The sequence below is a fragment of the Mercenaria mercenaria genome, chromosome 5, assembly GCF_021730395.1.
Source record: "Mercenaria mercenaria strain notata chromosome 5, MADL_Memer_1, whole genome shotgun sequence".
NCBI classification, from domain to species: domain Eukaryota; kingdom Metazoa; phylum Mollusca; class Bivalvia; order Venerida; family Veneridae; genus Mercenaria; species Mercenaria mercenaria.
This window is the reverse complement of record NC_069365.1, coordinates 74481857-74505575: the sequence shown is the minus strand read 5'-3', so window position 1 is coordinate 74505575 and position 23719 is coordinate 74481857. Positions and strand designations below refer to the sequence as shown.

The 23719-nt window shown below is 34.7% G+C and overlaps 1 protein-coding gene across 1 annotated transcript; it reads right to left on the bottom strand.

The window, feature by feature from the left end:
* Positions 1-803: 803 nt before the first annotated feature.
* Positions 804-23496, bottom strand: LOC123543051 (heat shock 70 kDa protein 12A-like). Its single transcript, XM_045329112.2, has 5 exons — positions 23410-23496; positions 18311-18625; positions 11152-11370; positions 6065-6197; positions 804-3274 (listed from the first exon to the last, which is right to left on the bottom strand). Exons 2-5 carry the CDS (start codon positions 18614-18616, stop codon positions 2331-2333), a joined length of 1602 nt encoding a protein of 533 aa, XP_045185047.2. The 5' UTR covers positions 18617-18625; positions 23410-23496; the 3' UTR covers positions 804-2330.
* Between the last annotated feature and the right edge of the window lie 223 nt (positions 23497-23719).

The window sequence follows — 23719 nt, the reverse complement described above, 5'->3', positions numbered from 1 at the left end:
TCACAAATGCTCCACAGAATGAGATGATTAGTCTATCAAATATCAAGATTCTGGTTCAAAAGTCACTGTCACATTTAGAAGTAAACTATTTTAGGTCAATTTTCTTTTCAAATTGAAACATTTTCATGCATGCATTGATATTAAAACCACATAGCAAAAGCATTCAACATGAACCCAGTTAAAATTGTATTTAGAATGTCTTCCTTTTAATATGAGGAAGTACTTTATATCATGTAATCTATTGTACTACAAATCTAAAAATGAAATGCTATTAAAACATTGTTGTTTTATATCAATAAATGTTAAAGGAATTAACAACTGTTGATTTTCAGGCATGCAAATTTAAATCCAAACATTTTATATACTATGGTGTATATACAGCACAATATTTTCAAAACTGATACACGGTCTACATTAAACGCTTACTTGATAAAATAAAACCGCTTAAGTAAGCTTTCTTGACCCAATTTCCATCAGTTTATCAGGTTTGTATTCACTCTTGCTTCAACTCAGGCTGCAATCATTTCACATCCTGTCCCTTGAACTTGATAACTTTCACAGTGTTCTCAGTTTTAGTCACTTTTACGAATGCAGGCCTCAAAGACCCAATATCAAAGTATTTATTAACTGAAATAACTAACTCAAGTTAGAAGTAAAAGTTTTAATAAAATCTTCTTTAACTTTTATACCTTTCACCATATGTCATTATTACTTGCACAAAATTTCATAACACGAAACTACTAATATGTGTTCGTATTTGTCAAGAGACATTAAAAAAACAATAAAATTTACAAAACGGCTCAAAATTTGTTAAAATTGTGATTTTTTACCCAAAACTCTGAGCAGATCAGCAAACGCAACTAGTCAATATATCTTTTTTAAATTTGTTGATGTCTATGTCTTTTGTTCAGCAACTTTGTAATTAAGGTTGTTTGTTTTCCACTTAGAGAAAGAGGCAAAAGTACAGGAATTTTGGATAGTTTACATGAAATTCATATTGTGCAATTTCAAACAAAGAAAGATATACGATATAAACCATTTTGAATGAAGTATTTCGAAATTTCAAACAGTCTTGTAAAACTTTCTTTAATGCACCTTGCTTTGGAAAAAATGCGACATTCAAAAGGTCTACATATGTTGACTAAAATGTATATTTCTCCAATAGGAGAAATCTTAGTTATCATAGAAGAGATTTTTATTCTTACTTTCTCCTTATATCTCATTAAATTCATTGCAAATCCACAAACATGATTTTTACGCAAAAAATCACCTTCATGCATTTATCTAATGTTTTTAATATTATATACTATAAGTTAGGAATTTAATTACCAGCTTAATTGTAGAACAACTAGACCTGACGGATCAAGGACCTACTAGGTCCATTTCGTAAGGAACGAAGTATCCAGGATACGTTCAGGCAACCTATTTATTAATATAGATTGAATCAAAGAACATCTAAATCATATCGGACGAAATTGCAAAGATTATCATATAGATGCAAATATACCATGGGGATCATTTCATTGAACATGGTTTCGAATCCGCATAATTTTGTCCTGCATGTTACCAATTTGTATGTAGACCTGAACCAGACTGTTTTTTATCAATATCTGTTATCATTGAAAAGGCACATAAACGTAGAGCCTTTTTAAAAGACAAAGTCATTCAGTTATATTACAAACAACAACAACAAAAATATACCAAACAAAAACGTAAAAAAACCAAAAAAAAAAAAAAAAACCGACCAAACGATTCTGCATAATGTGAAAAAGTTTCCAATTCAAAATATGTAAATAAGATTTTACTGTAGAAACACTCACTCTATAGAAAAGCATATGGCAAATATGTTTTTATAACATGATCTCCGTGGCATATTTTTTTCTTTTCCCACGTTACAACTACATGTACATAATTTTCCCGTTTACTATTTAGATAGTCATTTTGTTTTCAGTTCAATAACTTGTCCTAAGATATCTAAAATGCTTCTTTCCCTAAACATTGACTTTGCTAATTTTTGGCCTGTCAGACCTCGTTATGTGACGATAATAGGTCTAAAATTATCTTGTTGTCAAACATTGTGAAATAATGAACACTGTAACCAATTTTAAATTTTCGACCTTTCGGCCTCAAAAGGCAGAAATGGTTTTACATTGTTCATTAATTCAGAACTAGTGTATGATTATCAATTCGAAGTGTATTCATTTTAAAACAACAGACTCAATTTAAACAGTCTATTGTCGTGAAGAAATCTTTACATGTTTTTTTTGATTATGGCTTTGACAATGATCTCGGTGTCTCCAAATTCGAATGAAACTGTGAAATCTTTGTCCTTAAGTAAGTGTCTCACCTTCTTCATGTTTAACAAGGAGGTGACCAAGTGTTTTACAGCTGGCATCTGTTACATATTCTGGGTGAGGATCTGTTGAACAATAGATTTCCAAATTACTTTTGTCAAAGTTAATTGGTCTGTATACCCGTGTAACGACGTGCCCTTGTGCTATTGTTTCGCCTGAACGTACAAAGATATCAAAAATATTATCGACTACTTCTTCACCATTCATGACTCTTTTTTGGGACAACAGATGTTTCGAAGGATCAAAAGGTAACGCCATTACAATCCCATACGTGTAATTCATCACTCTGGCAGAAACAATATCAGGCTCATGACCAAACCTCACAGCTCCTTTAAGAACAGCTAACCCCGCTTCTTCAGGAACTATAACTCGCTTCTCCGCAAACGCCTTTCTAATTCTGTCTTGGACGTAAGTACTTTCCCCAAACCCGCCAACTAAAAGAATTGAAGTTACCTGTCGCATCTGTGGTTCAGCAAGTATTTCATTCATGTGTTGTATGATATTATCAATCGGCTCGTCGAACCAACATCTAACGATTGACGGATCAATTCTCATTCTATCTCTTTTAACAGATACTTTCCCTTGCAAGTTAAGAGCCGCAAGTCTATCATGTAAAGTGGTATTTTCTTCTTCCTCTGACTTTTCCTTTAAGCTAGCAGCTACTCGAAAATTTACCAACTCTTCTGAATTTGACGTGACTGATCTTTTCTTCGTTTCAAATTCCCGCATGAGATCAAAGTAATCTACCATTTCTTCCATCTTTAATCTTTCAACTGCTCTCTGACCATAAAATGACTCTAACCATTTGAAGTAGTTTTGATCGACATACATACCACCCCAAGGACCACCACTAGTCTTGTGCAATTCTTTCAAAGTTCCGTCTGGACATTTTTCGTGAACAGATATATCAGCTGTGCCACCTTGAAATTAGAAACGGTTTTAAGAGCTTGGAAACAAGCATATTAAACAGATTGTAATACTAGAAATAATGTCAAGACCTTAGATTAATTCCAACATCAAGTAATACAACATGTATTGAGCTTTTATCATCTTTAGATATTTATGCAATATGGGAAATAAGTCCTCAAAAGAAGTCCAAGCCAAACCCTGAAAATTATATGCAAGGGCAAGTTCGGTGGGGTGTGTGAGGGGGGGGGGGGGGGGGGGGGGATTGCTCCATTGCCGAGTGGTTAAGGCCGCTGACTTCAAATCACTTGCCCCTCACGATGTGGGTTCGAGCATCACTCGGGGCGTTGAATTCTTCATGTGAGGAAGCCATCCAGCTGGCTTACGGAAGATCCATGCATCTATCCAGGTGTCCGTCCATGATAAAATAATGCACGGAGGGGCACTTGGGGTCTTCCTCCACCCTTAAAGCTGGAAAGTCGCCATATGACCTATAATTGTGTCGGTGCGACGTTAAACCCAACAAAACCAAACAAGAGGGTCACTGACTCTAAAGCGCTCACCTGTGTACAAGTGTGTTTGTATAAGTACAGAGTTAGGTTTCTTCTATGTTATATATCATGTCACACACTTTTGAACCTAGGGCAATAATTTGAACAACTACAGTAGACATTACAAATCTGATATCACACGCCAAATATCAAGGCTCTAGTTATTATTGATTCAGAGAAGAAGATTCTAATATAAAAGTCTACAGTAAGTACATGTCAGACACAGGGGCGTGGCCATTTTTTTTACCTTAGGGCAATAATTTGGACAAGTATGGTATACATAAAGGGAAAAGTGACCACGCCCCCTGGCAGTCATGTTTTTTGACGAATCGGAATAATTTGAACAATATTAATAGAGGGTCAGACAAGAACCATTTGTGTAAAACTATTTTAAAATCGGGCAAGCAGTTTCAAACAAAAAGAATTTTAAAGTTTCCACTATATACATATAGGGAAAAGTGACCACGCCCTCTGGCGGCCATGTTTTTTAATGAATCAGAACAATCTGAACAAATTTGGTAGAGGGTCACACAAGAACCATTTGTGTAAAATTATTCAAAAATCGGGCAAGCTGTTTCACACAAGAAGATTTTTAATGTTTCCACTATATACATATAGGGAAAAGTCACCACGCCCTCTGGCGGCCATGTTTTTTGATGAATCAAAATAATTTGAACAATCTTGGTAGAGGGTCACACAAGGATCATTTGTTTAAAACTATTTTGAAATCGGGCAAGCAGTTTCACACAAGAAGATTTTTAAAGTTTCCACTATATACATATAGGGAAAAGTGACCACGCCCTCTATCGGCCATGTTTTTTTAATGAAACAAAACAATTTGAACAATCTTGGTAGAGGGTCACACAAGGACCATCTGTGTAAAATTATTCTAAAATCGGGCAAGCTGTTTCACACAAGAAGATTTTTAAAGTTTCCACTATATACATATAGGGAAAAGTGACCACGCCCTCTATCGGCCATGTTTTTTTAATGAATCAAAACAATTTGAACAAATTTGGTAGAGGGTCACACAAGGACCATTTGTGTAAAATTATTCTAAAATCGGGCAAGCCGTTTCACACAAGAAGATTTTTAAAGTTTCCACTATATACATATAGGGAAAAGTGACCAAGCCCTCTGACGGTCATGTTTTTTGACAAATCAAAATAATTTGAACAATCTTGGTAGAGGGTTACACAAGGACCATTTGTGTAAAGTTATTCTAAAATCAGGCAAGCTGTTTCACACAAGAAGATTTTTAAAGTTTCCACTATATACATATAGGGAAAAGTGACCACGCCCTCTGGCAGCCATGTTTTTTAATGAAACAAAACAATTTGAACAATCTTGGTAGAGGGTCACACAAGGACCATCTGTGTAAAATTATTCTAAAATCGGGCAAGCAGTTTCACACAAGAAGATTTTTAAATTTTCCACTATATACATGGATTGAAATGTTGTAATACTACTTTTAACATTAGAGTGCTTCGAAGTACGAGACTTTGTGGTATAATGTCATTTAGCTAAATGGTAAGTGTATATACGGAATATATCATGGAAGCAGCATGAATGTGTGCTTTTACATGAATCAAACCCTTGCCGTGCTGGAGGTCTATGTCTAGTGACATAGTCCTGGGTGGACTTATCATAGTATGACAGACCCAACTCCCAACAGCGAGTATCGTCCCAAGCGCCACATTAATAATCACTCCGTCACAAATACCACGTGACTATTAAAATCACATGACCGGTAAAAATGATATTTTCTTTTCTTTTTTCTGAGTTTATACACCGGCATTAAATCTCTTAAAACACTCAAAACAATTTCAATAACTAAAATCTAATATCAAATGACGAAACAAACGATTTATCAAAATAAAGATAAAATATTTGTATTTTACTGTATGGGGAGACCACAGCTTAGGCGATGGGTTCCGTTTTAGCCAAAACGCAAAGTTTTACGCACTGGTAATAGGACATGATATGTTTCAAATTGGACATTTTTCTGTCATTACTAAACTTGGTTTGGATCATATCTATGTCATTCTGTGTCATATTTTATGTCGCCTTGTAGAAATGCATATTTCATGGTCTATGCTAAACGAAGTTGATGACCCGACGCTTACTGACAAAGAAGGTAAAATATTGGAGTGATAGTTCTTGTATAAACAACAATGCACTCTATTGTGAAGCACATTATAATATACTGTTAATGAATAGAATTCTACCAGTCCGAGTGACGTTCAGTCTTACCTCCTAAATCTACAACCATATACTTCCCGACTCCTGACAGAGCACACTTTGCCTCTGTTTTGATTATCTGGCACCAGATAGAAGCCGCTTCCGGTTCCCATGCAAGTTTCAGACGGGATGTGTCAATATCAGCCTAAAATAAATGGAAGCAACATTAAGCATTTTGTAAGAGCGAAATGGAGCAACAACTATTATAAGTCTAACTTTCATTCATTTGTACATTTATTTTTATATCGTGTTATTATTGCAATAACGTTGCTTTTCCGCTAGCTCATTGCTTGGAAGAAATATTTTCGTTCCATTGTTTACAAATTGTTCTTTGAGTTACAACTTCAGTATTTTGCATAACCAAAAATAAAGATTTTTTTTTTCATAGTGAACATAGTAAAATACTGAAAATTGTAAGTGAAATAATTCCCTGTCTCACTGTGACGGGACTTTTTTAAAATAAATTATCTCCCTTGTAAACTATTCACTATGTTGTTTACGACAACCATATCGTAATCTTACGTAAACAAATTGAATGGGTCTTCCTGGATTTGACTACGAAATGTGATCAAAGCATAAGTTTATTCTGCCAGACCAAAATAAAACAGGACTGTTGCCGAGCCGGAAGGGGCATTTGCCCTATTTGCTACCATAGTAACTACATTTTTATGAAGAATCTACATATTCTCCATATAATCCACCATATGTAAGTCAGGTTTCATGAAAAAGTTTCTTGTCCTTTGAAAGGTATCAAAGGATTTATTGTCCATATATAGCCTTCTATTTATGCCCCAGGTTTCATGAAAATATCTCGTGTACTTTTAAAGTTATGACAGAATCACTATTTGTGACTGACAGAAGGACAGACAGGCAGACAAACGGACAAACGGACAGTCCAAACAGAGGAAATAAGATCACGTACATGTAAATTGCCTTTCAGTAATTTATCAAATTTCATGAAAATATCTCTTGTACTTTTTAACATATTGCAGAATCAACTTTTTTGTCATATTTTTGTTGCCATTGCAACCATATTTGTTGTTTATTAACTTTGTCTTGTACTTTTTAAGTTATCGCAGAATCCCTGACTTTCGCATTTTTGACATATTTAAAAAAAATATATTTATTGCCATAGCAACCGCATAATTTACCATAGCAACAAAATAAAAAAGTGCATATTTTTCATATTACCATCTATCCATGTAACAAGTTTCATGCAAAAATATTTTGTACTTTGAATGTTATCGCAGGATCTCACATTGCGTGACTGCCGGACGAACAGACTGGGGAAAAACCTTAAGTCTCTTACAGTGAAACAACAGAAGGGATTAAAAAGTAAATACTCTTATTACGTTCATTGCAGTCTTCAACATGAATAACACTCTTGCAAATCTTATTGATATAAGAAATATTTACATTCACTATATAGTTTGTGTGAAAAGAGAAAAGCGTTTATTTTGGTATAAGCAACACTGGCGTAACGATATCAAGGTCGGTTCTTCGCGCAACTGTATTTTCGTCAGAAGGTGAATTACAAGTGAATGTGGGCGGGTGTTTTAGGGTGTTTTTTTTAGATGTTGAAAAGATCGATATCCTGACATCTATTTTGATTTTCTGGTACTCATGAAAAGTATACCACTTATTTTATAGTAAGCTACAGTAAAAATGTAAATATATTTAAAGAATTTAATGCTACATTTTGAGCAAGTATACGGTTATAAACCACGTTGAGACGTCTTTCAAATAATCCAAGAATCGCTAGCGCGATTCATGGATTTGCAAGAAGTCCAAATATGGTTTATACCCGTATAAACGCACAAGAATAGCATTTATTTCTTAATCATATTTCCCTTAATTAAGATGTTGTATGGGATACATCTTAATGTCAATGGTGGAAATTTACAAAACTAAAGTTAAATTTAACTGAAGCTTCCATATAGTTAAATAGAATCGAAAAATATTGTGACTAAAATGTAATATTAAGGTATGACTGCGTGTCCGGACAAAAAGCAACGGAAAATCCATTTCGAAAGAGTACAAAAACAAATTTCCATGTAAATACCAATTACCTGTCGGAAAATGCATTTTAACACTGGAAAAAATATTCTCAGAAATAAATGACAGTAAAGTTGGTAGGCAGTTGGTAGTTGGTAGTTGAACATTCGAATAACCAACTACATACTAGTTGCCAGTTGGTTATTCAAAATTTATTGGAAACTTCTACTACATTTTAAACTCAAAATAAAACACAGCCTAGCAAAACTTACCAGTTTGGAGGTGTATGGGTTTCAATTTCGGAAGAATATGCCACTTCTAACTGGAATGTAGCTAGTTATTCAAAGTTTGAAAAGATCCAGACCTACACAAAATCATACAATTTAAAACTTAATTTGCTGCAAGACATCAGTATCAAACACTTAATGTATAGACGAGTCTTGAAGAAACATTTAAGAGAGCCAGTTGCCAGTTCGCATGTGAATAACCAACTGCCTACTGGGTTGCAGTTGGTTATTCGACATTTTTCAGAAAATCATTTTCTTGAAAACACTCAGGAGAGCCAGTGTTAAATTGAATGCTTTTATCATTTTCAACCAAACAATTGACTGTCTTCAAATGTCGATTAACCAACTGCCAACCAGTAGGCAGTTGGTTATTCGCACGTGAATTGGCAATTGGCTCTCCTGAGTGTTTCCAAGACTAATCTATACATTGAAAGTGTCGGATATTGATATGAAAGATCAAAATAAATGTAAAGTTGAATGATTTTATTCATTTGAGTCTGAAAAAATGCTTTTCTGAAACATATTGCGAATTGGCAACTGGCTCTCCTGGTACTTTTGGAGACTGCTGAATGCATTTAAAGGAATAAATATTAATATCTAACAACAAAACAATGATTTAAGTAAATGTTTTTATCATTTTCGACCATGACTGTCTGGAAAATCTCGAATAACCAACTGCCACCCAGTAGGCAGTTGAGTATTCGCAAACGAATGTTTTTATGATTTTCGACCAAAAAATTGACTGTCTGTGGAAATCCTCGAATAACCAACTGCCAACCAGTAGGCAATTGGCAACTGGCTCTCCTAAGTGTCCCTAAGACTGATCTATATATTGAAAGTGTTGGAAGTTGATACTTTTGAAGGCTACTTAATGCATCTAAAATGATAAATATTAATATTTAAGAACAAAAAGAAGATTAGAAATAATGCTTTTATAATTTTCGATCACAAAATTGACTGTCTTGAAATTCAAGAATAACCAACTGCCTACGAGTAGACAGCTGGTTATTCGCACGCGAATTGGCAACTGGTTTTCCTGAGTGTTCCTAAGACTGATCTATATATTGAAAGTGTTGGATGTTGATATATAAAAACAAATTAAAACATAAATTGAATGCTTCTATTATTTTATGTCTTAAAAAAAGGGTTTTCTGAAGAATGTCGCGATTTAAGTGAATGCTTTTATCTTTTTCGGCCAAACAGTTTGATTTCTGGAAAATCTCGAATAACGAATTGCCCACCATTAGTCAGTTGGTTATTCGCATGCGAATCGGCAACTGGTTCTCCTGAGCGTTCCCAAGACTGATCTGTATATATTGAAAGTGTTGGATGTTGATATATAAAAACAAATTAAAACATAAATTGAATGCTTCTGTTATTTGATGTTTGAAAAAGATTTTCTGAAATATATGTCGAAAATTGGCAACTGACTCCCTTGGTACTTAAGAAGATTACTGAATGCATCTAAAAGGAAAAATATTAATATTTCAGAAAAAAACGAGAATTAGAATGAATGCTTTAATCATTTTCGACCAAAACATTTACTGTCTATAAAATATCGAAAAACCAACTGCCTACCAGTAGGCAGTTGGATATATCTGTTAGGCAGTTGGTTATTTGCACGCGAATTTCAACTGGTTCTCCTGAGTGTTCCCAAGACTGATTTATATATTGAAAGTGTTAGATGTTGATATATAAAAACAAATTAAAACATAAATTTAATGCTTCTGTTGTTTCATGTTTGAAAAAAAAAAAAAAGATTTTCTGAAACATACGTCACGAATTAGTAACTGTCTCCCTTGCTACTTTCGAAGACTACTAAATGCATTTAAAGATAGAAATGTTAATATTTAAGAACAAAACGAAAGTTTAAGTGGATGCTTTTGTTTTGTTTTTTTCGACCCAAAAAAATGACTTTCTGGAAAATCTCGAATAACCAACTGCCTACCAGTAGGTAGTTGGTTATTCGCACGCGAATTGGCAACTGGCTCTCCTGAGTGTCCGCTAAGACTGACTTATATATTGAAAGGGTCGGATATTGATATATAAAAACAAATTAAAAAGTGAATTAAATGCTTCTGTTGTTTAACGGCTAAAAAGTTTTTGGATCATTTCGCGAATGGCAACTGGTTCCCTTGGTACTTGCGAAGACTGCTGAATGCATTTAAAGGAATAAATATTTTCAAATATTTAAGGACAAAACAAGCGTTAAAATGAATTTTTTTTTATCATATTGACTTTCTGGAAAATATCGAATTACCAACTGCCTACCAGTAGGCATTTGGTTATTCGCATATGAATTGACAACTGGCTCACCTGAATGTTTCAAAGACGGGTCTATATTTCGGAAGTGTTATGTATTGAAATCTAAAAGCAAATTAAGTCTAATTGTATGATCTGATCCTTTTAAAAGAGGTTTTTTTCAAATTTTGAATAACTATTTTCTTTCCAGTATGCAGTATTCATGCGAAATGTAAAGTGATAAACCAATATCTCAAAATTGATAACATATGCTGTATTGTGTTTTATTTTGAGTTTAAAAAGGTAATCAAACTTGCTAACACATTTTGAATAACCAACTGGCAAGTAAGTAGTTGGTTATTCGAATGTTCAACTACCAACTACCAACTGCCTACCAACATTACTGTCATCAGAAATAAAACGTACACATTTCTTAGTGGCTTCATTCAGGATCGCATTTTGTTTAAATTAGATACACGAGTTTGTAAGTCTTTCAGCATATTCATTCATACTTCTTTACAGCTTTATTTAAAAAAGTGAATTCCTTGTAAATAAACGATTGAATATATGTGTAACCTGTTCTGCAGCTTCTCGCATGAATTGCTTAGCATTATCCTTCCAAATAGCTGGAACCGTAATCACATATTGGATGTCAGTTTCCTCAATGCCGGTTGTTCGGTTATTGAGTTCTTTTAGCAGATGATCTCTCAGATATCGGATAGACATAGAAAATATTGACATTGCTGGCTTGCTTTTCCCATTTATATCATCAACAATTGTTTTCCTTGAAAGTTCCTGTATTAAAAAAAAAGAAAATTATGAAATACTAATTCAATATTGTTCTGATAAAGAACAAGATCAGAAATCCAGTGTGTATGGCCATAATTCAGTCACAACTACTGTTGAATATATTTAGTTAAATTGAACAATTTGCCATGAAAATGATCGTTTGATTTTGAGAATTATTCCGACCCGACACGACGGAACGACAGGAATTTTATTTGAAAGCAAGTCTCCAATTATACTTGATTTCTGTGCAGTAAGCCACTGGCAAGCTGAGAACCAGTTTGTCTATCACAGTCTTAAGAGACTCTTCTGAAAGTAATCAAATTTTATAGAATTGATGTAAATGAAGAGAAAGAGGTAAAATCTTGCTGAAAAAGATCATGATTTCTTTTGCAAATGACTGTCCACGAATTTGTACTAAAAGTAGGCTTGACTGCTTCACTCTGGATAAATGCAAAACAGGCGTGAGGAGAAAAGAATTAGGTCAACAAATCACTTAATGGGAGATTTTTATGTTTCTCTCAGGACTGTATGTAACTCCATTGAAAACTAATTGTACTTTTGGACTTTGAACGTTGTTTGCTATCGACGGTATACTGTCATATAAGTTCTATACTATGTTTTTTTCTTTTTACATGGATTACAGTTACAAGATATTAAGCTATAGAGGATTGTGGAAACAAAAAATATTTAATTTATAACGCCTTTGTCGGGGGAAATAAGTTTACTCTAGAATACATATTAATCAATATATAGCGTACAAAAATAGAATCTTGATTTACTTTCCTTTATAATTATCGTTTGCTTCTCAACATTGAAGAAAATGCAAAGTATACTAATTTGCGTCAAGGTAGTTTCATATATTTGCTTTATCAATAAGTAGGTGCAGTGGCCTCTAGAATATTCATAAGCTTTTCCTTTGATTTGACCTGGTGACCTAGTTTTTGACCCCACATAACCCATATTTGAACTTGATTTAGAAATCACCAAGACTTCAACATTTTGACCAAGCTTCATAAAGATTGAATTACAACTATGGCCTTTAGAGTATCCACAAGCTTTCCCTTTGATTTGACATAGTGACCTAGTTTTTGAACCCACATAACTTAGTTTCAAACTTGACCTAGAAATTATCAAGACAAATATTCTTACCAAGTTTCATGTTGGAGGGGCGGTTCGGCGCATTTCTGCTTGGTCCATTTTAGTTCGGGCAGGTGAGGTTCGTTCGGTATGACCGGGGGTCTGGACGAATGGGTGATCTAGAAGCTTTTGGTCGTTGAAATTGTTTAAATATTAGAGATTCTGTCCAAAATTCGGACGAAAATTTGATACATACTCGGAATTCGGAATTTTAGTTTACATGGTTCTATGGCGGTGCCCTAATGGTTTCACTCATTGTGTTAAGGTAAGTATCTCGCATTGTCACAATTTGGAGAGGATTGTTGTTGTTGTCTTAGGGTTGAGATATAGGTTAGTGTGGTTTCGGATTTCGGGTGTGGTCTCGCCGCCTGAATTGTTTTATGATCACATGGATATTAGGATGGATAGATTGCTTGTTGACTCAGTAGATGTTTTTTTGGGTGGCAAACAGCAGCCGTTTTGATCTGAATCAAATGCAAGTAACCAATGACACATATAATATAAAATATTTTTGGGAACAGAAGGCAGATTAGATGGTCATCACAATTACTACATAACACTTTTGTCTTATCATCTACGATATTCATAGTGATTACACGGTTGAACTGGTGGCCACCTTCAATAAGGATCCAGCCAGGTCCTTACACAAACTGAGTAATGAATAATGATTTAAAACAAATGGTTTACAAAAAATCTCCATAATCACTTTTTCATGGAAGATATTAACTTTGAAGAAGACATGTGAACAGTTTTGCTTGGGGGTTGCTTCGGATTCTGGCCGGATAGGCAAGGAGCGTTGCGCGCGCGTAAAGGCCTTAACTTGCCATTAATTCTTCGCAAGGGAATTTATCTGGTATTGTTTCCGGGGAGTTCATCGGGCTACTGTTGGTGCATGTCGGGATGTGTTGATGCGTGTCTTTCGGAATTAACCAAACTGTTTTTATACAGTTGGACACGGCTGGTTGTGTTTGCAGTGTCATGTGGAATATTTGAATGGCACTTTTCTGCGTGCCAGTTCATTCATTTCATTTTTACAACTTGATGTTGCACGACTCATAGGTACAGTGGTGAAGAGCACATATTTTATGTGTCAAGCCGCCCTATACACAAACATAGAATGTTGGAGGGGCGGTTCGGCGCATTTCTGCTTGGTCCATTTTAGTTCGGGCAGGTGAGGTTCGTACGGTATGACCGGGGGTCTGGACGAATGGGTGATCTAGAAGCTTTTGGTCGTTGAAATTGTTTAAATATTAGAGATTCTGTCCAACATTCGGACGAAAATTTGATACATACTCGGAATTCGGAATTTTAGTTTACATGGTTCTATGGCGGTGCCCTAATGGTTTCACTCATTGTGTTAAGGTAAGTATCTCGCATTGTCACAATTTGGAGAGGATTGTTGTTGTTGTCTTAGGGTTGAGATATAGGTTAGTGTGGTTTCGGATTTCGGGTGTGATCTCGCCGCCTGAATTGGTTTATGATCACATGGATATTAGGATGGATAGATTGCTTGCTTGACTCAGTAGATGTTTTTTTGGGTGGCAAACGGCAGCCGTTTTGATCTGAATCAAATGCAAGTAACCAATGACACATATAATATAAAATATTTTTGGGAACGGAGGGCAGATTAGATGGTCATCACAATTACTACATAACGCTTTTGTCTTATCATCTACGATATTCATAGTGATTACTCGGTTGGACTGGTAGCCACCTTCAATAAGGATCCAGCCAGGTGCCTTACACAAACTGAATAATGAATAATGATTAAAACAAATGGTTTAAAAAAATCTCCATCAATCGCTTTTTCATGGAAGATTATTAACTTTGAAGAAGACATGTGAACAGTTTTGCTTGGGGTTGCTTCGGATTCGGCCGGATAGGCAAGGAGCGTTGCGCGCGCGTAAAGGCCTTAACTTGCCATTAATTCTTCGCAAGGGAATTTATCTGGTATTGTTTCCGGGGAGTTCATCGGGCTACTGTTGGTGCATGTCGGGATGTGTTGATGCGTGTCTTTCGGAATTAACCAAACTGTTTTTATACAGTTGGACACGGCTGGTTGTGTTTGCAATGTCATGTGGAATATTTGAATGGCACTTTTCTGCGTGCCAGTTCATTCATTTCATTTTTACAACTTGATGTTGCACGACTCATAGGTACAGTGGTGAAGAGCACATATTTTATGTGTCAAGCCGCCCTATACACAAACATAGAAATTATCAAGACAAACATTCTGACCAAGTTTCATGATGATTGAATTACAACTGTGGCCTCTAGAGTGTTCACAAGCTTTCCCTTTGATTTGACAAGGTGACCTAGTTTTTGACCCCACATATTAAACTCAGATTTAAATTTGACCTAGAAATTATCAAGTCAAACATTCTGACCAAGTTTCATACAGATTGGGTTATAACTGTGGCCTCTAGAGTGTTCACAAACATGTCCTTTGATTGGACCTAGTGACCTAGTTTTTGACCCACATAATCTAGTTTCAAGCTTGACCTAGAGATCATCAAGAAAAATATTCTGACCAAGTCTCATACAGATTGGATTAAAATTGTGGCCTCTAGAGTGTTCACAAGGCAAATATCGGACGATGGACGACGGACAATGACCGGTCACAATACCTCACCTTAAGCACTTCGTGCTCAGGATAGTGTGCACTTAATAAATTTGAATCTGTACCTTTTCATAAGAAAATCGTTTTTGTCGGAAAGGTAATTCTAAAATACTGACGACATGTTCGTGACCGTAATATAGTTTAGCCAGAACAAAATACAAATGTTCATTGAAATTAATAAAAAAGTAATTTTATCTTACTATTATATTGCAGATTATATAATATTCAAAATAATAAAACTAAACTGTTTGATTTTGATAGAAATGTATGACAGAAAGGTTAAGTTTCCCAATGCATAAAAAGCATATACATGCAGTAGGAATGAAAAGTAGTATTTTAGTAATGTTATGTAAACAAAACAACTTCGATGGTAAGATTGTGTTATCGAAATTCGTTACCAAAGTTTCATAAATGAAGTTCATGTGTGCTAGTTATAGCGAAATCACAGAGAATTTTCCGATTTGATTATGAACTTATAACGTAATAGGACCGTAGAAATTTGTAATTTGTTCATATAATCAAACGTAAATGTCTTACATTTTCAGATAATTGTTATTCAATTTAGTGTTGAGAATTGTGTATAGAAGATTATCTGATCAGTACGATATTCCTAAACCGTTTTACATTGACACCTTTGATGTTATCTTGATGATGTACACTGTGCCTGATAATGCTATCGATGTTACATGTACGTTATGAAAAGGTAACGAACATGTGAACATTAAAACCTATACGATATATGCACACAATATTAAACACAATATTACTTTCGCTACTAAATACAGAGCCGTGTTATTTAAATGAATGGTGCTCATTTAATTTCAAACATTTATATTGTACTAGCGAAAAGCCTGTCTCTGGAGAATAGTAAATATACCAGCTTAATTAATAAGACACACACCTATCCTGCAAAATTTATGAAAATTATTACTGAGTGAATTTGCATCGGAAATCATTGAAACTCAAAGTCCGTGTGATTTTTACATAAACAGGTCAGCTGAACACTAATTACACAAAACAAGATAAGAGTCAATGAAGACACTATACTTTGCAACATCTTATGCATAATAGAACGATCTGACAAAACTATAGATATTTCTTGTGCGATAAAATCAATTTATGGGAGCAAATTTTCATTTAGTATGAACATAAGGACTTCAGTAATGTTCTAACGACTTAGGAATTTTATTAACAGGCCATACTTATCAGTTTTAAGCAATCTGAAAACATTGAAATTTGTGTTCTGGGCATATTTCAAATGCACCTGCATATTGAAAATGAGTGATAATACGAACGAATTTCGTCTGCAAAGCGGAAAGAACAAGTGAATGAAGTATTGCCATGCAATACAAAGTCCCCTACTGGAAGGCACCTAACTTTCTCTACTGCAGTATAACATCATGAACTGATATCTGTCAATGATGTATAAACAATATTGTACTATTAAGTTATTTATAGTACCAACAAAGGGAAATTTATCTTAAAAAAAAAAAAAAATCTATATAATATAAGTCCACAAGAAACTCTTTACGAGGTAGAGATAGGTCAAAATACACCTAAAAAATGGATGTAACATGCATGTTGTACCACAGAAAAGTGATCTCAATTTTTCTCTACGGCCAATAATAAAAAAGTTACAATAAAATCTATTTATAGTAAAACAAAGGGACGTAATTGTAAAAACAAGGGTGCCTCATGGTGGTGAACATTTGGTCCAAGTTACATCAAAATCCCTCAATGCATGAAGAAGAAATGCTCCGGACAAAGTCATTCTTGAATTTGACCTTTGACCTCTAAATATGACCTTGATCTTAGACCTAGGGACCTGGTTTTTGCGCATGACAATCCGTCTTATGTTGGTGAACATTTGTGCCAAGTTACATCAAAATCCCTCCATGCATGAAGAAGAAATGCTCCAGACAAAGTCATTCTTGTGTCTGACCTTTGGTCTCTAAGTGTGACCTTGACATTAGACCCTGGGCTTGGGTTTTGCGCATAACATGTTGTCTCATCCAGGGGAATATTTGTGCCAACTGATATCTAAATCCTGTTTTGCATGACAAAGTTTTAGACTGGACAGGAAAAAAATCCTACTGACCTTTGATCTCAAAGTGTGACCTTGACCTTTAAGCTAGGGTACTGGGTGTTGCGCATGACATGTCATCTCATCATGGGGAACAATTATGCCAAGTGATATTGTAATCCCTTGATGGATGACAGAGTTCTGGATCAGACAGGAAAAAAAAATTATTGACCTTTGACCTCCAATTGTGACCTTGACCTTTGAGCTAAGGGTCCGGGATTTGCGCACGACACGTCATCTCATCATGGGGAACATTTGTGCCAAGTAATATTAAAATCCCTTAATTAATGTCAGAGTTATGGACCGGACACGAAACAGACCCTGTTCATGCTATGTTAACATTTGACTGCTAAGTGTGACCTTGACCTTTGAGCCAGGGGTCTGAAAGTTGTGCATGACACATCGTCTTATTATGAGGTACATTTGTGCCAAGTAATATTAAAATCCCTTCATGGACGGCAGAGTTATGGACCGGACAGGAAAAAAGCCCTGTTGACCTTTGACCTCAAATTGTGACCTTGACCTTTGAGCTAGGGGTCCGGGTTTTGCGCATGACACGCCGTCTCATCATGGGGAACATTTATGCCAAGTAATATTAAAATCCCTTCATGGATGGGAAAGTTATGGACCGGACAGGAAAAAAGCCCTGTTGACCTTTGACCTCCAACTGTGACCTTGACCTTTGAGCTAGAGGTCCGGGTTTTGCGCACGACACGTCGTCTCATCATGGGGAACATTTGTGCCAAGTAATATTAAAATCCCTTCATGGATGGGAGAGTTATGGACCGGACAGGAAAGAAGCCCTGTTGACCTTTGACCTCCAATTGTGACCTTGACCTTTGAGCTAGGGGTCCGGGTTTTGCGCATGACACGTCGTCTCATCATGGGGAACATTTGTGCCAACTAATATTAAAATCCCTTCATGGATGACAGAGTTATGGACCGGACACGAAATTGCGGACGGACGGACGGACAGACGGACAGACGGACGGACAGACGGAATGACGGAAAAGCGCATTCCTATAGTCCCCGAAACTGGTTTTCAACCAGTAGGGGACTAATAAACTCATATAGAATACTAATAGGCATAAATATTATTGAATTACTTGATTGTTGTGCAGCAGCATTTTAAATCTTCTGAAAAGCATCCATCCATGGTGTTCGTCGTCTTCAGCGAGACTAGCATATTTATTCTCTGCTTCAAACCCAAATGAGTGAAACTCCCCTTTATTATTCAGCAGAACACACGTCGGTGTCTTGAGGGATATCAGTTTCTCTGACCCTGCGTTCCATCCCTGATTAGTTTGTACTTTGAGTGGGTTGTCGCGGAAAGAAAACGCATAGCCACTATATATAGTTCCGAAGTCGAAGGCAGCCACAAGAAGATGACTGGAACATTTTGATTGTGCCATGAATTGTGCCTGTTTTATCAGAGAAATATTATTTAAATTACAATATGCATATAAATTATGCATGAAAGGAAAGGCTCATAGTCACAGTTTCGTTAACGATCATAATTTCGATTTTTTTTTTATTAACGTCACACCGACACAATTATAGGTTATATGGCGACTTTCAAACTTTTTCATGGTAATGGAAGACCCCATTATTTCATGCACGGGCTGGCACAGGCCTTTCACATGCTAGCTGAATGACTTCCTCACAGGAAAGAACTCTACATCCCAAGCAAGGTTCCGAAATCACAGTGGTAAAGGGCAAGTATTACTTAACGATGGTACATTGAACGATATCTTATGGAAAGTTAATTTTAATAGTTTTTAAAGAAATAAATCAAAAATACACCCAAGTTTAAAAATCTTTCTTCAACTCTTTTGTGGAGCAAATTAAGAATGACGTATTTCAAAGCAAATAGAAAGTATGAAAAATTAATACTTCCTGGTTCAATTCCCTGAAATTCAAATTTGTAAAGACTGACCCTTCAATAGATAATATTTTATAGCATGTACTGACCCGCTTACTGTAACCAAATAAAACTAATGTCTGCCTTGTTTCTTTTATATATAGTGAAAATATTTGATTTTTTCTGAAAATGAATTGACCGCGTTATCACTCAATACCCACAAGGTTATCAATACACATACGCGTATATATCCATTATTAACATGATTAATAAAACCCTCATTAGAAAACAAATAAAAGTCAAAGCAACGAAAAGCAAAAACAAACACAAAAATATACATGCTCTCCACAAGTAGGAAGGATTATGCACTATGACATCTACTGCCATTGTTGAGGCCCCAACCCATTTCATATTACTCCGTCTGAATGATGCATTGAATAATTTTTACCCTAAATGCCCAAACTATTTGAAACAAAACTTTACTAAAGTATCTGAGATACATACAAAGACAAGATTTAGTAAAAGCACTTTTGTAGTTCCTAAAATTTCATCCTTTGAGTCAAGGACATTCTTCTATCAGGCAATTTCAGACTGGAATGCTCTGCCAAGCAGCCTAAAAGATATACAAAATAAGTAAAGTTTTAAATCTGCTTTTAAAGAAGGTAAATCACTTGAGGATAGCCAAGCTATAAGATATTAATATGCAGCTTTTAAATTCAGTTGTTATTTAACCTGTAGTTGTTATTACTGAGGTACTTACTAAAAATACACTCTTTTTAGTACTTACTTTTTTATTTACTCTTCATTCGCGTATTAGTTTTTCATTGATCTCTCCCCCCCCCCCTTTTTACTTAACAAATATTTTAATCGGTGCCGTAATAAGTCGAGGACCTCATTGGAAATAAGTGCTCTTCAAACTACTTTCATGGGTTATCCTTGGTATAAGATCAGCGGAGAATAATTTATGAAGCTGAACTAAACTTGAAATAATTTTTTTTTTTTTTTTTTATTATTATATCATTTGTCATTTTTATTACTTTAATAAAAACTGTCTATTCGTATTTTTTTATCTATGTTATGCAATATTATGTGAATGTAAGTCACATGTTAGTTTTAGAAATTGTTTGCTTAGTTTTAAATATCTTACAAAACATATCTTACTTATTAATGCGATATTTGTATTTTTAAATTGTGTTTATGATCTTATACCTGAATAAATCTATCGATCTTTCTATAGGGCAATTTACCAATAACTTAAATCATTGAACGAAACTATGCTACAATATGATTATATAGAGGTATAATACAGTTAGTATAACAATGTTAATTGAGTAGTAGTTATAGAAGAGAGAATAACTTTATGTGTCATTAAGAACACATATTTCAAAGTCTCTTCATCTTTTTTTAAATTTCTAATTCTAACGTAGCGGTGTGTCTACATCCCACTAGTCTTAAGACAACAACAAAAATACTAGAGATATCTTAAAAGACTGTTTAATGCAACTAGAAGGTGATTGTATTTCGCTGATAAGACAAAATTGTTTTTGGTTGCGGGTTTATCCCGCTACCAAAGTTAAGTGTATTTCTGACAATCATGTAGTATCTTTATTTGATTCCAAATCACATCCAAAGAATGTTCATGTGCTACACAAAGTAGTCCCATTCATGAACAATGCGGATGAATTATCAATGATCAAGTAGTTCTTATTCATCCTCTATCCATTCACACTGGCCATTTAGATTATATAAGATCTGTCAATGATTAGGTATTCCAGCCCATGGTTACATCACTGACTTCCAGCTGTTCATGTAAGGTCAGGCAGAGTTTATCTTAGATATGTGGCACATTAGTAATTGTTTCTTATACATGTATGTTTGTAGATTTGCATTTAAAATGAAAATAACTCGCAACCACCAGACATCTCAAGGCTTTGATTTCTATGGTAAAGGACACAGCTAATATACACACGAATATGGCCCCTATAATGATGAGAAAAATGCTTAAAGGTTTATCAGATCTGAAACATGAACAATTACTTCATACAGTTTTAATATGTAAACATAAAATTAATAAGTGCATGTGTATTAACAGTACCATGCATTAAGTTTAAAATAGTACGCACTGTATACATGAATTATAGATAAACACAGTATAAATGTATACAGTACACTTAAACAATTGGCTGTTTTTAACACTCAGCTGTTACTACATGACATTTAATTATTAATGTGGCTCTGCGTGCAAATTTTATTTATATACAGTCGAATATCGTTACCTCGATATCGGTTAGCTCGATACTCCGGTTATCTCGATGTGTTTTAGTCAGTCCCGATTTATCTCTATATATTTTAATGTTATTATTTATCATTACCTCGATATTATTAGCTCGATATTTTGTTTAGCTCGATGAGAATTTTAGGTCCTCTCAACTTTCTGTTTTTACACCTGGTTTCGTCGATATCACAGCTTCTCAAAATAATATCCATGTTTTTGTAAGGTGTGAAAATCAACCTATTGTTGTCCGGCGATGTATTTATTATGATCAGGTTAGTTTGTGTATTTGTTTTATTTGCTATTTAATCTTAAACTCAATTTAAACGTCAGCAAGTTTGCATTTATTTCCCAGTAATAAGTCTTTTAAAACAGCGTGCAAACGGGCAATCTGTTTTCAAGTATAACAATTAATTTGGACGGAGTAAAAATCTGCCATTTAGGATTGAGTAACAGTATGCGTATTTACCTCGAATATGTTGTTATCGAAGCACAGTCAAAATGACTCTCAACCAGGAACATTACCGCTGCATTCAGACTTGTTTAGGGAAGGACCGGGTAACCAACCCGGGGGATACCTAGCAACTCTACCGAGCATGTTGTTAAAGGGAAAGGACTCGGTAACCAATCGAATTAAGATGATTTATTTGTCAATAAAATAGAAGCATGGGATAAAATAACAATATAGACGTCCTACACAGATACAAAATGTAGTCTCAGTCGATATCGTTACGTCGAACTTCGGATACGTCGATGCTATTTTTGCAGTCCCTTGGATATCGAGGTAACGGTATTTGACTGTATTTAGTAAAGTTAAGTACATTTTTTTGAGGATTTTATACATTTGAAGTAATATCTACAGATACAATATTTTAGTGAAAGATGGCCATTTGAGATATTTTCAAGAAACTGGATGTGTTACTGTACACCCCGCCCCAACACATACCACAATAAGTGATCGCGCAAATAACAGTAGCCGGAGAAAGCTTTGATGTAACCGTTCTATGAACAACCTTTTTAGTGAGGGGTGTACGAGATAGTATGGGTAGTTTCGCAATTATTTCAGCACTAGACACTGTTGCCGCAAGGGTCCGGATTCACACCTCACCAGATCTACACAAACGTATTTCTCTAGTTCCGATCGGCTCAAAAAAGCACAGTCGGTGCAAATTGTGAAACAAAAGGATTGAACATGGCACTGGCGAGAGCTAATAAATGTTGCAATGAACTGTAGACATAGATATCCCAATCATGTTAAAAGTGAACTAAAATTATTGATCCTTGACGGGTATATTTGAATTTTTTATACATTTACATAAAAACAAGGATGAATATCCAATTTTTTTCATTTCTCAGAAGATTAATTTGTTTGTATTTTGCACCGGTTTTCAGAAAATTATTATACATGTATCTTTATAACTTTATAGTATTATTATGTTTTATTTCTTAATTTGACAGAGTGAATATAGTAGAATATATTAAAACTGGTCAGAGTCATTCCGTTTAGTTTTATTAATACATTTTATCATTTCAGAGGTTTTTTTTTATATAAATATAGATAAATATATAAATATTTTATTACCTTTTGTAAACTTTCTCGGGGCCTCAATTATTGCAGAAGATTAAAATATTTTAAGGTGAAAAACTAATGGTAAATGCCACCACTTTGCACACGCCATTACATCATAACAGTCGCTCTTTGTCTTTAAGAGAATATTTTCAAATTTATAATTCGATCAAGTCCGAATGATATATTGTGTCGATGTTATCATTAATCTAGCATTATGTCCGACAAAGACATACTTAAGTGAAGTAAAGTGCCTTGCTACAACTATTTGTGTAAGAAAAAATGCATTTTACAAGATACTTTTATGTTAAAGCAAAATTAGAAATATATTGTTTTAATTTCAAACAGTAGCTCTACTTTCGTTTGCAAAAAATGAAATAGTTATGCAAGTGCAATATTTGCCAACATCTAGACGTATATGACTTCAACACCATGACAAAAAGTAAAACTTGTAAATCTTACGATACTGTATTAAATGTATTATATGATAGAAAATGCTACTAACCTTGGATTTGTCCGTTTGTACTGAGACGCAAATCTTTGCCAAATAAGGAATCAACTTCCTGATTGAATTCTCTGAAACTCTAATCAAGTCATTGGATTAGATAGATTACAGGTGTGTTAACAGATACATAAACACCACTAATATTTAAAAACAAAATTCTGAGAGTGGAAACGTCACAACCAGAAAAAGTAAATGTTAAAAATATATAATTTCTTCAAAACAAATGTTATTGAAATAACATTCTGAATTTCGGTATGGCCTTGGAGTAAATATAATATTTTATGCCCTTGGAAGGGTGAGCGAAGTTGCA

What these genes read in the sequence shown, in the direction of transcription:
- LOC123543051 (XM_045329112.2), bottom strand. Translation starts at nt 18,616, where the DNA reads ATGGCACAATCAAAATGTTCCAGTCATCTTCTTGTGGCTGCCTTCGAC. An exon ending in TGCGAGAAGCTGCAGAACAG is followed by an intron (nt 6,198 to 11,151) that starts GTTACACATATA and finishes CATTTATTTTAG; the next exon opens with GCTGATATTGACACATCCCG. An exon ending in TATGGTTGTAGATTTAGGAG is followed by an intron (nt 3,275 to 6,064) that starts GTAAGACTGAAC and finishes TCTAATTTCAAG; the next exon opens with GTGGCACAGCTGATATATCT.